This window comes from Triticum aestivum, chromosome 3B, assembly GCF_018294505.1.
Source record: "Triticum aestivum cultivar Chinese Spring chromosome 3B, IWGSC CS RefSeq v2.1, whole genome shotgun sequence".
NCBI classification, from domain to species: Eukaryota; Viridiplantae; Streptophyta; class Magnoliopsida; order Poales; family Poaceae; genus Triticum; species Triticum aestivum.
In genome coordinates this window covers 815,820,856-815,836,945 of record NC_057801.1, presented here as the reverse complement: position 1 = coordinate 815,836,945, position 16,090 = coordinate 815,820,856, and the positions used below count along the sequence as shown (strand labels likewise).

Below are 16,090 nucleotides of genomic sequence, written 5' to 3'. Positions count from 1 at the left end.
CACTTTCCTTACCCGCCATATCCATTTGCTGATCAGTAGCCCCCTCCGCAAAACCAAGCTTCGATGGCCTTCCTCCTTTCTTCGCCCCCCCCCCCGGAATCTTTGGAGGGCTAGTGACCTCCTCCCCTTTCTCCGTCTTCCCCCTCCCCTCCTTCTCAGATGTCGAGTCACTCTTACGCCAGGAGAGGCTATCACTGCCGCTCCCCGACCGACCCCCGGACCTGTTAGAACCATAGGCCCCCCCTCTTCCTGAACTTCGGCTATCCCTCCTCCACACCTCATCATCAGCAAAACTCCTCCGCTGCCCCAGGCCCGCTCTAAGCCATCTCCCAAACTGTTGTTGTTCCCCCTTTGCTAGCTTGACCGTGCAATACTTCTCACCATGACCAATGACCCCACAGGTGTAGCAGAAATCAGGTAGATATTCATATGTAAATCTGCACCACCCTCCATTCTCAACCCCTTCCTCCCATCCTGGAGCCACCATTTGCTAATCATGCAATTCTTCCCCCTCTGACCCCTCATATAACGTGAACCCTCTCATGATAGGTTTATCAATGCACATTCTGACTTTGATCCTCAGGTATTTACCTATTGCATTCCCATCGGCACCCGTATCTGCTTCTACAAACCGCCCGATTAGGTTACCAATATCTTCAGCAGACTCCATGTTCATCATACCCAGTGGTAGATCAAAAACCCTAACCCAAATCGGGATTTCATTGAACTGATAATCTTCCGGCCTTTTGCTGGGATCATAATCTTCCACCACCACCAGATCCTTATCGAACATCCATGGGCCATTATCCAACGCCTTCCTCTTACCCGTCTCCTGGTTGAACGTGAACACAAATTGATTTACCCCGATCTCCTTGCAGTCGGTCCCCTTGATCGGGCACCAGATCTTCCCCAACGTGAGACTGATCGCATCCGGGTGCGCCAGCTTCTCCGACAGCACTTTCCCCACCGCCTGCGCCGCCACGTTCTTCCCCGTCTCCTTCCCCGAGAACCTAATTCTGACTCCCTTCTTCTCCTCATCCGAGAGTTTCAGCCCCCTCATTAGCCCTACTACCCCTTCCATCACTCCCCTTCCGACTCCACCTAGGGTTCAAAGTGTTTTACGACCACGCGCCCTAGGGGAACACGCAGAAGGCTTATGGTGGATCGGCGGGGAGAGAAACAGAGGAAACCTCGATCAGATCCGAGCTTCGGGCGGCGAGGACGATGAAACCCTAGACGGCGCCGCGCAAGATCGCGATCGCCCCGCAATCGCCGGACAAAGACACGTCAACCGTCACCACGTGGGACGCCCTTGGTTTCGAACTTAAGGCGAAACCAACTTTTGGATGGCCACAAAACAAACAACCTTCAGATCAAACATTCACCATGTGGCCGTATGCATCGTTCTGATGCAGAGAGGCCGAGGATCTCCTCCTTTTCTTAAAAAAAAGATCAAACATTCACCGTCGTTAACCATGAGTCTTGGGTAGTAGGAACAAAGAGAGTCGTTTGCGATAAGTTTTGCTTTCACTTTGGTCAAGGGATTAAAGGGAATGTAACACGTACTCCCTCTCCCTCCTTCACGAATATAAGTTGTCCTAACTTTTTTTAGTCTGTTGTATATAGACATATTTTTGTGCTTATACACTCATTTCAGTCTGTATGTACCACATTAAAATATTCACATTTGTGAATGGAGGGGTATTATTTCATCTTAAGTAACAATGTTCATGAAAAAAAACGAATCTACGCTACTCAATAAATATTTAGCGTTAAAATATATAGATTTCACAATGGATCTAGTAAAATTGACCAGGCAGCTTGAATGTTGGTATTTTCAAAAAACCTAATCGAATATTTGACCTACGACAACTAACATGTAATGTATTTTAAAATGGAGAAACACAAGTAGAAAAATGAAACTGTCTGTTGCTTGGAATTCTTTATTGGGCCGCCGATTTTCCGTTCATTGTCTTTTTTTTTTGAGGGTACGCAAAATGCGTACCTTAGCTTTATAGAAGGAGAGAAGTACAGCCATACAACCACATCTACCTCTCGCTGCGAACAACGAGCGTAGCACAACTCCACACCTGACCCAAACAAAGAAAACCACATACGACAACCCATTACGACATACAAGAGCCTACCCAAAACCGATATCCTCGCCGCGTCTCGACCGACGCCGGAGATCATCGAAGAACAGCAACTCCAGCTTCCTTGGTAGAACCAGCGACGATCGTACATAGCGCCAGAGAAGAACGATCCGAGCAGCGGTGCACGCCGGAGGAGCGCAACATAGGGCCTCTTATCTCCAAGCACGAAGCTCCCAACAGAGGAACAACATCAGAAAGACGCTGCCGTCGTGCCGATCCTACGGATCGAGGCTTTCGCCCCGGAGATGGTTGCCGATACAAGGCAACGTGGGCAATGGCGCTACCCTCGGCGACGCCTCCAGGAAGGGGAATGACACCCACGGGTGCCATCGACGCCGGTCCGACCAAAGCCGAACAGAATTTTCATCCGTAGCATTGCACATTTCCACGCCACCAAGCTTCCGGCCAGCCCCGAAAGATGCCTCACACCGCCAACACCGCAGCCACTTGCAGTCGAAGCCACACATCACTGCCGAGGAAGCACGCCTCCAGCCACCACCTTCAGCACACCAGGAACTGCAGCAACCACCAGTCGATGCGGGGATCAGATCCGTCGCGATGGCCTTCACCTGCACCTAGGGACTGCCACACAAATGAACCTGACCCGCACCATCTGCCACACTTCGACGCCAACTTCACCGAGGCATCACCGCCCGCGTCTCACACGTAGGTGGTCGGGCGCCCGCTGCTCGCCAGGCCCTGCCTAGCCGAGCCTCGCAGCGCCGCCGCCTCCATGGCTGCACATGCGCTGCCGCCTCCGACGAAGTCAGCGCACCACCCACAACCACTCACCCGCTGCACCCCTCGTGCAGATCCAGGGGACCGCCGTCGAGCATCCCGCCGTGAAATAGACTCCCGCAGCACCCCGACCGGGAGCCATCCAACGCGCCAGATTAGGCCCGAGAGCCACGGATCCGCGCACGGGAGGGCTGCCTGCCAGCCGACCCGACGCCAACCAGGGGCGCCACCACGGCGCCACAGGCTGGACGAGGCCGCGCCGCACCGCCCGGAGCAGGGCACCGCCGACCCCAGACGCCACCGGCTCGCCCCGCGCCACTCCGCTCAGACGAGAGCCACGGACGCGCCGTGCCTCGCCAGAGCCACCCCCGCCCGCCGCCGGCACGCGAACCACGCCGGCGAGAGGACCTCCGCGCCAGATCTGGCGTCCCGCGCCGCCAAGAGTCTGGAGAGGAGGGGAGAAACCCCGCCGCCGCCGACCCGTCCGGGCTTAGCCCGACGTCGTCCCTTGGCGGCGGCGAGGGGGAGGGGAGACGGGGCGGGAAGACTGGCGGCGGCACGATTTAGGGTTCCTCCCGGGCCGCTAGCGGGAGCGGCACGGGGGACGGGGTTCCCTGTAATTTCTTTTTCCGTTCATTGTCATAGTTGTATTAACTTGGAAGCTGCCTCCATCCCACACCACTCTTGGCCGGCTTCGCGGCGCCTCTATGCACTTCCTTTGGCCAAACTTCTTTCGCCCCATCCATCCACCTGAACCTCCCGACTGTCCGACGCACGCACCGCATCCGTCAACAGCCCGCCTCGCCTTCATCAGTAACGTTGCCGCCGGTAACGTCGTCCCCATCGTTAGCTCGGTGCAAGATCTGCATAGAATCGACAGGTACTGAATTCTTTTTGATTTAGCAATTGCGATGAACAATGAATATTCCGTTCATTTGACTGATGTAACAGCAAGAAGTACTACTACCTCCGCCCCATAATTTCAGACGTTTTGCGGTTCAATTTGAAATGGAAAACCTCTTATATATTATGAGACGGAGGGAGTAAGAGCAGACCCATTTCATCATTTTGGGTCATCTGAACACAAAAATTGATCCAACGGGGCGACCCAAACAGACACAACGGACATAAAGCGGATGTTTTCTGTGTCATCTCTATCCGCTTCTGTCCGCTGCATGTGCCCGCTTGGCCCACTTGCCATCCACCAACCCATCCCATCCCATCTCTCTCCTCCTTTTCCTCTCTCTCCCACCCACCCAGCCGTGCCCGCTCCCCCGCGCACAGCACCAACGAAGGACGGGCAGTCTCGCCCTCCTTCGGCGCCCGTGCCCGCACAACAGCAGCAGAGGACGAACGAGCTCGTCCTCCTCCGACGCCGCTGCTCCGCCGTGGTGGGCTCGTGCTCCTCCGGCGCTCGTGCTTCGTTGTGGCGGGCTCGTCCTCCTCCCTGCCTGCTACGTGTTTGATGAAATGCCAAGGCGGATATGACAAAAAATGCGTCTGTCCCCGTTGGACGCATCGTCCGGTCCATTTAAAAAAATGGACATGGACGAGCAGAGAGGTGACCCAAACGGACGAAAAGCAGACAAAATCGATCTCCGTTTGGGTCACCACGTTGAAGTTCCTCTAATAATTTGCGTCCTCAGAGCAGCGGCTGGACTGTACACCGGGGACACACGTCGGCTGGCGGTCCTGCCTGTGACTTCCACTCGTTGAAGCCGGCCCGCCCGCACACGTCTGCTCACCTGGCCGACACGCGGACCCCACCCACCCACCTCCCTCCCCACCGCGTCGAAAGCGCCGCGCCTTTTTGCCTGCCTGCCTGCCTGGGCCGGCCGCCGTCAATTCCAACTCCCTCTGGCTCCCACTACTGCTGCTCCAGGCGGACCAGGCCGCCGAACCAACTCCGCCCCTCCCCCCCACGCCCCACGCCCCGCCGCTGAAGGATGGGCCACGCCCAATCGACCTCCCGCCACAATGGCCGCGCCGGCGCCGCCAACGGCGTCGAGCCGCCGCTGCCGTCCCGCTTCTCCCGGTTCCGCAGCCGCCTGCGCCTTCGCCGCCACCGCGGCCGTGACCGCTGCGGCGCCGCGGGGGACTCCAGCGAGTCGGGGAAGGGCGTCGCCGCCGACGAGTTCGCCGGCATCGCGCGCATCCGGATAGTCAAGGTACGCGCGCTCCCCTCCCCTCCCCTCCTCTCTCCGCCGACGCCGGCCCCGACGGGTGGTTCGCGTGCGGGCGGGAGTGGAACCGCTGATTGGCGGTTGCGCTTCAATTTTGCGTTGCTTGATGATTCTGGCTGGGGCATGGCGCAGGCGGACCTGCGGTTCAAGGACAAGTTCTTCGCCTGCCTCTCGCTCGGGGAGCGCACCTACCGCACCGAGACCTCCGACAGGTTCGGCACCATGTTTTCCACAGTATTGATTAATTTTTGGCCATGCTTGTCCGGATCCGAACCCGTCCATGCTTCCATTAAACCTGCACGCTGTTCGTGGTTCGTGAATCGACGTGCCTAGCAATGTTTTACTGTCTGCCACACGTTCCAGCGCAAGCGGATAAGCTCCCTGTCTTCTTATGACAGTGAGTGCTAGTACTAGAATCAAGACAATGCTCCTGGGATCGGAATCTGTTCTGCGACAGGCGAAACCCCCCAACTTATTTTCGTTGCAGCAGGACCCCTTTTTCTGAATTTTCTTTCACAAGTGTCTGAGTTCAGAAGATCTATGACAGTGAAATACAAAAAAATAAAATAAAAAAAATCGACAGGCAAAAACCCCAACCTATTTTCGTGTTTGCAGCGGGCCATTTCCTGGATTTTCTCTTGATCACAAGTGTCTGAAATCAGATGATCTATGGCAACAAAATATGAAAATTCTCAACCGTTGCACCATGTGAATCTGCGTGATCTTGAATTTCTCCTGTTTCGAAATATACCCTGTGTATGCTGTATGATACAACAGCTAGCACCTTCTCATTTTATTCCCTGTTTTGCTTACTTGTTGTTGCTGATGTTTTTCAACTACAGACACTGTTTCAGTACCCTGTTCCCCCCTCTTGCTCTACACTTTTCATGGTTCGTGAATCGATGTGCCTAGCAAGTGTTACTATCAATTTACCACATGTTCCGGAGCAAGCAGACAAGTTCCCGGTCTTCCTATGATAGCGAGTGCTAGTAGTACTGTAGTAGTACAAGACTGGTGAATCAGGATAATGCTCTGGAATAAGAATCTGTTCTGTGACAGGCAGAAACCCCACCGCATTTCGGTCGCAGCTAGCTTTTCGCGAATACTCTTTTCATCACAAGTGTCTGAATTCAGAAAATCTATGACAGCGAAATATGAAAAATGCTGAACTGCCGCACCTTGTTGAATCTGCCTTCATTTATTGTTTTTCTTCTGTTTTAAAATATACAGCGTTTACGCTTGTATGACACACATCTAACACCCTTTCCCCTCTTTTTCTTACTTGTCGTTGCTCATGTTTTTGAACTACAAACACTGTCTGCAGCACTCACAGGCCTGTATGGAATTCAGTGAGTAATCTGTCTTTTTTGTTGCTCTTTATCCAGTAATATCATGGTTTCCTTTATTAACTATGTAGCTGTGTAGATTTACATATATTTTCTGTGAATATGCAGGAAAAGAAGGTTGTAATAGAAACAAATGGACCTCATATTGCACGAATATCTGTTTTTGAGGTATGCTGCTAACTGCGTTAATTTCCACTGTGAGCAGTCCACACGTGTATGCTTCAGCATAAGCAAATTACTGATTGGAAGCTTTTGAAGAATTTTTTTTAACCGTAAATCGAGGCAACAGTTCAATCCAATGACATTATGTTTTTTGGCCAACTTTGCAGACTAACCGGTTCTCCAAGAATACCTTGGTTGGTTACTGTGAAGTTGATCTCTTTGACTTGCTCACTAAGGTAACACTTATGTTTTTGCCGTCTCAGTCTTTAGTTATAGTATATCTCTGGTTTGATTGTCCTCATGTACCTATGAAGAAACACACTTCCTCTTTTTCTTAATTCATGAGAAGACTGTGATAGCATTTTATTAAAGATTCAAGAGAGTGACACTGTGTTGAATATCTTGATCCAACTGTGTATATGTATACTTTATTTCCATATCGTGTCTACCTACTTCCTAGATCTAGGCTGGAACTTTCTAGTACTTATGCACAACAGATCTTAATGTACCATAATGCATAAATTGGTAATGTGTACAACTTTCTGGAGGTATTTTAAGTTTTGACATTTTGAATATTATCGACTAACATTTTAGCTAGCAGGACTTGGAGGAGGAACACGCTGAGGACCTTGCTTTGTTGGACCCATCATCGTCCATTACCACCATGGGAACCATATCCGTATCCTGCTACATTGAAGTAACTGCTCTTTCTGTTTCCTGTGTATTGTTATTAGCACTCACAGAGAAATTTCCAGGTTTCAAGTACTGAATCTTGTAGTTCTGTTGCAGGATCCTGTTGAAACAGAACAAAGCTTTGCACGCCGGGTCTTAGCTATAGTGGTATGCTTTCAGTCTTGGTTAATCATATTCTCTTTTCATATATGATTGATACTTGATTATCTTGTCGCTTGAACAATGGAGCACACCATTAGTTTCATATGGTCTTTTTAAGTAACTTTAGACATTGACGTTTGAATACTGCAACTGAAAGTGGTTAGAAAATATGATCTGAACTTGGAATCATCCAAGCATAGCGAAACAAGATAAACTGTGCAGAGTTGTTCAAAATCAGATCTATTAAGGATTTAGTAGTAAAAATCATTCGAAAGCTCTTCACAATTGTCAGCTATTCGTTGTATCTATTCTTATCAGTTTTACAAAATGAATTGATGTCTGTTCATAGATGTCTTATTATTTTTGCGCATCATTTACTACTGGTGTTGCCGTTGCTACTACTAGCCATTCTATCGGGGGCAGTCAGTATTGTGTGTTGCTCTGAGTCACCAATCTTTGAGCAGAACCACATTCTTTTCAAATGTGTTACAACTCAGTTTCACGTTGCATGTATTGTGTTCATTTCTGAATGTAATTATATTCCACCCTACAAAATGCAATATTACTCTTGTTATGGCAGGACTACAATGAAGATGGAAAGCTCTCCTTATCTGAATTCTCGGACTTGATGAAAGCTTTTGGTAATGGGCTAGCAGTTAATAAGGTTGAACTTTATTCTCATTTTCTTGGAGGTTATGTCCCTTATAGTTTTAGCTGGTCCCTTCTCTGAAGTTGTTAGTATATCTTACTAGTTGCTGTAATCTTAGATTGAAGAGCTTTTCCGCCAAGCAGATACAAATGGTGATGGCATAGTTGACATGGATGAACTAGCAGCCCTGCTAGCTGATCAGCAAGAGAAGTAATTAATAGCTACCTTTTCCATGTTTAGTCCTGTTTCCAAGTTTAACCGTATTGATTAGCTGTAACATTTAATAGTATCATTTGTTATGCTCTATCTCTTATTTCAGAGAACCAATTATCAGTAACTGTCCTGTCTGTGGTGAAAGTCTGGGGAAGTATGATAAAATAAATGATATGATACACATGACACTTTGCTTTGATGAGGGCACTGGCAATCAGATTATGACTGGGGGATTTCTAACGGATAAGCAAGCTGCATATGGGTAAGGCATTTCATGTACTGATGATTCTAGTCTTCTAGCTATCACATGGACGTTTCTTTCTTGAAATTTCATTTTAGCAAGGGCAATTTATACTTAGTCATATAGTAATACTTGTTATGTGCAGGTGGATGTTTAAGCTTAGTGAATGGGCTAATTTTTCCTCGTATGATGTTGGTTTGCGCTCTGGCTCTACTGCCTCACATATTCTGGTATGTTTCATTAGTTATATTGACTTGTCATATTCTTATTGGCGTGTAAGTGCCACCTCTTATTTGATATTGTATATATATTTGCATTGCTCTTTTCTTTCGTTAACTCAAGGCGATAATTTAGGTTTTTGATCGGCGAACAAAGAGGCTAGTTGAAGAAGCAATAGATGGAAAGATAGTGTTGTCCATGAGGGCTTTATATCAGTCAAAAGTAGGGCTCACCCTTATTGATTCAGGTATGCTGAACAATAAACATCTTCTTAAGAATGAATATTATACACATAAAAATATATTTGAATGCTCCCCTGTCCCCACTGTCTTAGACAAGCAACAGCCGAAGTTTTACTTCTATTATTATTTCAACAATCTTGTTTTGTGGATCTTACTAGTTAGAACAACGATGAGTTCCCAATAAATGTTCACTTGGAGACAACGTGAGCTTGAAACTAAATGTTCTTCTGACCACCAATTAAAATATCCTTGTGTGTATGCTGGTGACAACACATAACTCAATTTTTGAGCCATTAAGAAACCATGTTTGTACAAGAAAATTGATGCAAGGACGATGTTGCTGTTACGATTTTAGGTACAACTTTTTTGCATCCTCAGAGAGCCACTATTTGAGAGTGCACAGTTATGCCAGCAAAGTTTTCTTACCCACGGCTGGTCCTTATCATGGCTTAGTATTATGTCTTTTGATGAATGCTGACACCAACGAGAATCTTTTGCATTAACACCTACCTATTTAATTGGGATTGTCCATATGCAGGTGTCAAAGATATCTTGAAGAACCTATCTGAGAAGCAAGGAAAGAAGATGAATTCGCCAGAATCTGCCAAAGATATTCCAAAGTTCCTCGAGTTATTTGCGGTATGGAATGTTTATTTTCCTGTACTCTGTGGGATATAACCTATATACATTTTCTCCATTTTATTTCCATGGCATACGATTTAAGGTCGCAAGTAACATTATATATATGCTGGATCACTTTTTTTTAGCATTGGAGGAACTTCGGTTGTAGCAACAAATAGTTTTCACTTCTCATTTTTAGGCAACATAAGCAATTTGGATCAATGGCCCTCCACAATGATAAACATGGAAAATGTTGAATTGCAATAACTTGCCTAAAATAGTGTTGTTTTATGAAACTTCTGCAGCATCTCTTATAGCATAACGGTTATTCTTTTGGACCACTTGCCTTCAAATTGTGAGTAGGGAAATACATAGACTGCGCTTTGAATAGAAAGCTCATTTTAAGCATGTCATCTTGTACTCCCTCTGTCCCATAATGTAAGACGTTTTTTTGACTCTAGTGTAGTGTTAAAAGACGTCTTACATTATGGGACGGAGGGAGTAATTCAAAGTAGGGTCTTCAACCCATCACCTTTATAATGGTTACTCAAGGTTCTCGAATCTAGATTTTTTCTATAAGCTGGTCGGGAATTGCCTATTTCTGAACCGTCCACTTCCATTTGAAATGTTTATGGCTTTGTTTCATAAAACCACTGTTGACATCCTTGATATCTTTTGCATATGAATACAGGGTCAAATTAATATGGATGAGACTAAGGACCCTATTGAAAGTTTTAAGGTATGCAATATATGCCTCCACTCCTCTTGACATATGTCACCCCCTAGTTTGTCCTAGCTTTGTATGTCAGTGCATACATTCTCTTTATAGTCAGGTTTGTTCATTGAATCGTATCTTAATAATGTCTTAATGGTATGTTGAATGGAATAATCAGTTTCCTTTTCTTCTCGAGTCTTTATAGTGGATGCTCTGGCTTAACCACTAGAAGCATGAAACAGTTGTGTTTTCCTTTTCTGTAGCAATAAGTAGCCAACATGAAATCTCCTAAGAATGCATCATCTGTTTGAAATGACTCATTAGTTATTGACACATGTTCGTTGTGCGTCAGCGTCATCGCCCATGCATTTACAGGAGCCTGTTTATCTTTGTTTTCATTGCCTCAAAAAGTTACAAATCTCACAACATGTTCTAAGAACTAATATTTTTGTTTTGAGCGATGTTGGATTGTTGTGGACTTGTGGTTAATCCATTCTTAACCTTGTGTAGTTGTCCTCATGAAGTACTCAAGGAGGCTCACTTTATCTGTTATATGCTTATCTTCATATCTATATATATTTGAGAGAAGTTTTCCGTAATTATTATCCTTGTATATGTATGTACTTACAAGGTTACTTTAATCCGTACTTGTCTCTGCAGACGTTTAATGAATTTTTCATCAGACAATTGAAACCCAGTGCCAGGCCCATTGCACAAATTGATGATGGTAGTATTGCTACCTGTGCTGCTGATTGCCGTTTGATGGCCTATAGTTCTGTCGATGAGAGCACAAGATTTTGGATTAAGGTAAGTCATTGCTTTACTACTACTCCATATTTAAGGGGAGTATTTTTTAGTTAAGGAAATCACAAGATATAAGTATCTTAATGTCCATATATAAGGCCAAGTTCTTGTGAAATACGATGTTGACTGATCTAATCTCACTGAATATTTATGTGCATTCCATGCAATGCATTCTGATTTGACAGGTGCATGCCTGCATGGTAAAGGGGACGACATTATTATATTGGAAATAACCTACAACATTGGTGCATATCATAAGAAATAAAATACAGTGCATTTTCTGTTATTTTTATCTTGTGTTTGATGCTCCTTGTCTGTCGTTACTCATTAGGCATTGTGTTTAAGGCATAGATTTTGTCACTAAATGACATTCATAACATACTTTGAATTGAAGCCGATAATCGGTAACTTTCTGAGACTATTATCATAGTGGTGTTTGATCCATACAGATGTATGCCATGTTTGGTACTGATAATTATGATAAGTTTATTGATCTGGTGCTCTCAGGACATTAAATATAATGTGATTCACAAAGTTATGATTTTATATGCTAGGGTAGCATGTGAAGTCACAGTACTTTTTTCTAAACTTGATTAGTACCGACATGATTTATTGAGTAAATTTAACTATGAAGGGACATCTTTGGTTGAAGTCTCATTGTACCCTATCTTCTGTTTCTAGGGTCGCAAATTTTCAATTGAGGGTCTCCTAGGGGCGGATGCACACCATAATGCTTTTAAAAATGGATCATTGGTAATTTTTCGGCTTGCACCTCAGGTAAATCTTTAATCTCACTGCAAGAACCCGTGCACATGTACTGCATTTTGCAATTTTTCAGGATTACCATAGGTTTCATGTACAATTTTCAGGATTACCATAGGTTTCATGTACCCGTCTCAGGAACTGTAGAGAAATTTGTGGAAATTCCTGGATGCTTGTACACGGTAAAGAATACTCATCTTGACATGCTTCCTCATGTGTGGAAAGGGATGCACTTGTGTGCTGTGCTATTTCTTTCAGCACTAAATGACTGGCGCTTATATATTTCTATTGACAGGTTAATCCCATTGCCGTAAACAGCAAGTATTGTAATGTATTCACCGAAAATAAAAGAGTTATCTCAATAATTTCAACTTCGGAGTTTGGGAAGGTTTGTCTTTTGTCCCTGTTTTGTTGTATACTATGAGGCAAACTGCTTACTGCTATTCCTACGATTGAAGATCTGAGTTAATTTTGCCTCTCCTGTCATGAATATGATGCCACTCCTCATATGGCCTGTACTCTTTTCCCTGTTCTGGCTGAAAAGCTTTGGCATTTATGTGGCTGAAGGCGTGTCTGATGTTAATAGTGTGATCCTTACAACTGAGCCCAAATTACACAGCTGCAAGGATCACATTTACGGAGGTTGCCAGTATAATTTGTCAAGATCGTCTTTGGAAATTCTTAGATTGTCACTGCATGTCAAAAGTATTAATGTCCATGTCTATTGCTTCTTAGCAATGATCTGTGCTTTCCATTTCCCTTTATATGACCTAATGCACTGGGAACAGCCTTGAGCATTGTCACATTTACCTCAATAGGCTTCTAATGAATTGTCAATTCTTATTTGCGCAACAGTCCAGCACCTAGTACAGCCATCCAGTAGCTTCCTGAACTCTGCCTTTACTGACCTCTTTTTAATAACACATGTTTCAGGTGGCTTTTGTTGCCATCGGAGCAACTATGGTAGGAAGCATTGCATTCGTGAAAAAGGAGGGCGACTACGTCCACAAGGGAGAAGAGGTTTCCTTTATACTCTGTCCTTGCGAGTGTTCTGCTGCTTATGCTAGTGTGTTGATTATCTAATTCATCTTCTTTATCTCAGTTTGGATATTTCTCTTTTGGAGGGAGCACGGTAATCTGTGTGTTTGAGAAGGTTTGTATTCTTTCTCTCTGCTTTTCCCCTTTTTTAGATGCTGATAATCAACTTCGTAAACAATACGTTATCTCTTGCTCCAAGTCCCCAAACTAAAATGTTATTTACATTGGCAGGATGCGATACAATTCGATGCTGATCTTCTAGCCAACAGCGAAAGATCACTGGAAACTCTTGTCGAGGTTGGCACAACATTGGGCGTCTCCAAACGGAACAGAGGGCTAAAAGTTTCGGAGCTACAGAAGTGTTCAATTGAATGATAGAAGTTAGTGAGTGCAGTGCAGCACAGTACAGAACTGTAAAGTTGTAGGACATAGCTTGCCTGGACAGGGATCAGTAGAGTGTATTATCGTAGTGTTTTTTTTTCTTCATATCAGACATTTCAAGAGTTTTTTTGGTAGTTAGCTTTATACTTGGATCTCCTTTGTGCATCATATGTAAGAAGATCCATTTTGTTACCATTGTAAGAAATCACATTTGATCTATTTTCTAGTCAAATTTGAGCTGCAGCATTCATGTTAATTAATATATGCTGGCAAGCTGGGCTTGCCAACTAGTTTGGTTTCAGTGTTACTAACTAATGTCATTACAAGTACTACTAAATGGTGTCGTTTCCAAATATGTGCAGATCTGCTATATTTGTCTTTGATGAATTTCTGGGCATAGATTCTGGTAACTTTTGTGATGTCAAAAGATATCTAACATCAATATTTGTCAGGTTTGAGTGGCCGGCCGCAGAGGTGGTGTTGATCTAGGGCCTGTTCGGACACCCTCCCTGCTTTGCAACTCCGCTCCGGAGCGGAGTGGCATGCAGTTATAATTTGGTGAGTGGCTAGACTGGTGCTTCGAGCACTCCGCTCCATAGTGGAGTGGAGGGTTGCCGAACAAGGTCCTAATAGGTGTGCTTCTTATTGTTGTCGAGCATGATTGTCGTTGGTTTGTGCATTACCAGCAAGTGCTCATCATCGTGCCCGTGTGCAGGCGAACATAGACCCAAGGCAGAGAAGGTTGCCTTGTTGTTTTGACGACTGAGTGTGGAACTGACAAACTCAACCCGTCGGGGTGACAAACTCGACCAATTGGGACAATCAGGGCAAGGCAACACATTTCCCCAGTGTTCTCCGATGTTTGTCGTGAGCAGGTCCTCAGCTTGCTGATCTGACCGTGGGACGGTGGGGAACCGTGGTCCTTCGGTCATGGCCTGTAGATAGGTCTAAGGCTTATACTTCTAGCAAGGATGCTTTGGTGGCAGGGGCCGTAGCATAGGATTAAGTTTTCCTGAACTCTAGCTCCGCCTTGTCGGCTTTCTTAGTGACGATGATGAAGAGCTTGTGGGAGGTGTATACCTCTACTCCTCCATGGTGATGGATCTAGGCCCCTCGGTCTATTTCCTTGCGGTAGATCGTGTGGGATTTTCGTTCCTCTAACTTCGTCTTTTTCCCAAGAACATTTCCTTCATTGCCTGTGGGAGGCCGGATGGATTTTTACAGGAGCTAATTGGCTAGCAGTTGTCGTCTGTTTCTCGGGGGCAGCGACAACGACCTCGAAAGGGCGGGTGTTTCAAAGCATGGTTGGTGGCTATGGGCAGGTGGGTCTGCTCATCTTCTTCAACCGAGTTAAATGGAGTCAACGGATCAGTTCGATGAACATGTGTAAGGTCCCGGCCGACAATGCAAGGACTCGGTCTAGCCATTCATGGCGAGCGCTTAATCGGCTTGATATGCAATTTTTTTACTATGATGGTTGATTGATCCAGATGAGACATGTTGGTGCTTTAGTTGCATTCGCGCAGGGCTTTGCCAATAACCGTGGGCGGCGACATTGATACCGAGGTGTGGTGTACAGGAATCCCGGGGGATTATCGGTAATTTTGTTATTTCTAGGGTCTGTTCGTGGTTGTTCCCCTTTGTTTTCTAAGGTCTACACACGGTGACTTTCTATTTTTTAAATAATTAAGATTTTTTGGCATAATTGATAACTTAAATAATCATAATTTTTAGGTACAACAAACAATTCAGTATGATTAAGGAATGACATGCTCCCCATCTATATATTACTAGCATCTCGGTTTCCTTTTCAGCTTATCACGTTCATTTCTTCCACTCTATTTCGCCGGTGCTGCCACCGTCAGGACATCTCTTTCCATCAAGATTCAAACCTTGTGTGTCAACCTACTATTGTAGTGAAAAGTTTAACTAGTGTCACCGATATCTTTTCGCCTAAAGAAAGTGAAGACTACAAAAAAGTAAAAAAAATCTTGATAGAAAAATTGTATTGTTGACTTTAACTCTATTGTTAATGTTAACTAGATGGAAAGTGCGGCTTGCCGCACCCCGCACCCCTGCCGGGTGCGGTCATATCCAACCTGATGACCATCGAACATGGCAGGTCACGCTTCAAATTCGATAGGTTGACATGATGAAGGAAAAGCGCACAGGTTTAGAACATTATACCAAAAGCAAAGAAGAATCACATCACACAATTACTTATTTACAATGCAGTGACATTATATCCAACTTGATTGAACACGATTCATATTTGATTCAACCTGTTACACAAAACAGCAAAGCACGATGCAGCACCCATCCAGTCCACTATTGGTTACACAATATATATTCCACAAATTAAAGGAAATATAGACCATTGATTCCATCATGTGAATTTCTCAAACATATAGGAGGACTAAGAATTAATAACAGTAACGGTTTGCTTAATAACTGTACTTTGAATCAACATAGGCATCATGGCTTCTATTCTTTCAGCCGCCCTCTTCCAAAAGCAATCCGACCAATTGTCTTCTCAATCCTTGCGGACATCACATAGAGCTGAAACACAAACGGCGATTAGTGAGCCTTCTTATGAAGGTGCACAAAATCATCTCATATTGGGTACCAGATGTCCAAAAGAAGAAAATTAGGCCGAGTAGAACAGATCAAACTTTCCAAAACAGATAAATTGAGAGGATAGAAACAAAACAGATCAAATGAAGTAGCAGTTGTGTTGTCTGATGACGGCAACAGTAACGAATCATCCAGAATACATATAGATGAAGTAG

At 45.1% G+C, this 16,090-nt stretch overlaps 1 protein-coding gene across 1 annotated transcript; it reads left to right on the top strand.

Annotated features, from left to right (window-relative positions):
* The first annotated feature begins 4,740 nt into the window (after positions 1-4,740).
* Positions 4,741-13,544, top strand: LOC123072621 (phosphatidylserine decarboxylase proenzyme 2). The gene is made up of 21 exons (XM_044496213.1): positions 4,741-5,059; positions 5,207-5,286; positions 6,399-6,423; positions 6,529-6,588; positions 6,750-6,818; positions 7,184-7,279; positions 7,372-7,422; positions 7,997-8,080; positions 8,184-8,275; positions 8,385-8,540; positions 8,665-8,749; positions 8,874-8,985; positions 9,519-9,619; positions 10,293-10,340; positions 10,977-11,123; positions 11,802-11,897; positions 11,990-12,064; positions 12,178-12,270; positions 12,816-12,902; positions 12,985-13,035; positions 13,152-13,544. Exons 1-21 carry the CDS (start codon positions 4,838-4,840, stop codon positions 13,293-13,295), a joined length of 1,974 nt encoding a protein of 657 aa, XP_044352148.1. The 5' UTR covers positions 4,741-4,837; the 3' UTR covers positions 13,296-13,544.
* Positions 13,545-16,090: the final 2,546 nt, after the last annotated feature.

Excerpts from the sequence above, each read along its gene's own strand:
- LOC123072621 (XM_044496213.1), top strand. The coding sequence starts at position 4,838 with ATGGGCCACGCCCAATCGACCTCCCGCCACAATGGCCGCGCCGGCGCC. Across the intron at positions 6,819-7,183 it reads TCTTTGACTTGCTCACTAAG|GACTTGGAGGAGGAACACGC; the intron begins GTAACACTTATG and ends TTTAGCTAGCAG. Across the intron at positions 12,271-12,815 it reads CAACTTCGGAGTTTGGGAAG|GTGGCTTTTGTTGCCATCGG; the intron begins GTTTGTCTTTTG and ends CACATGTTTCAG.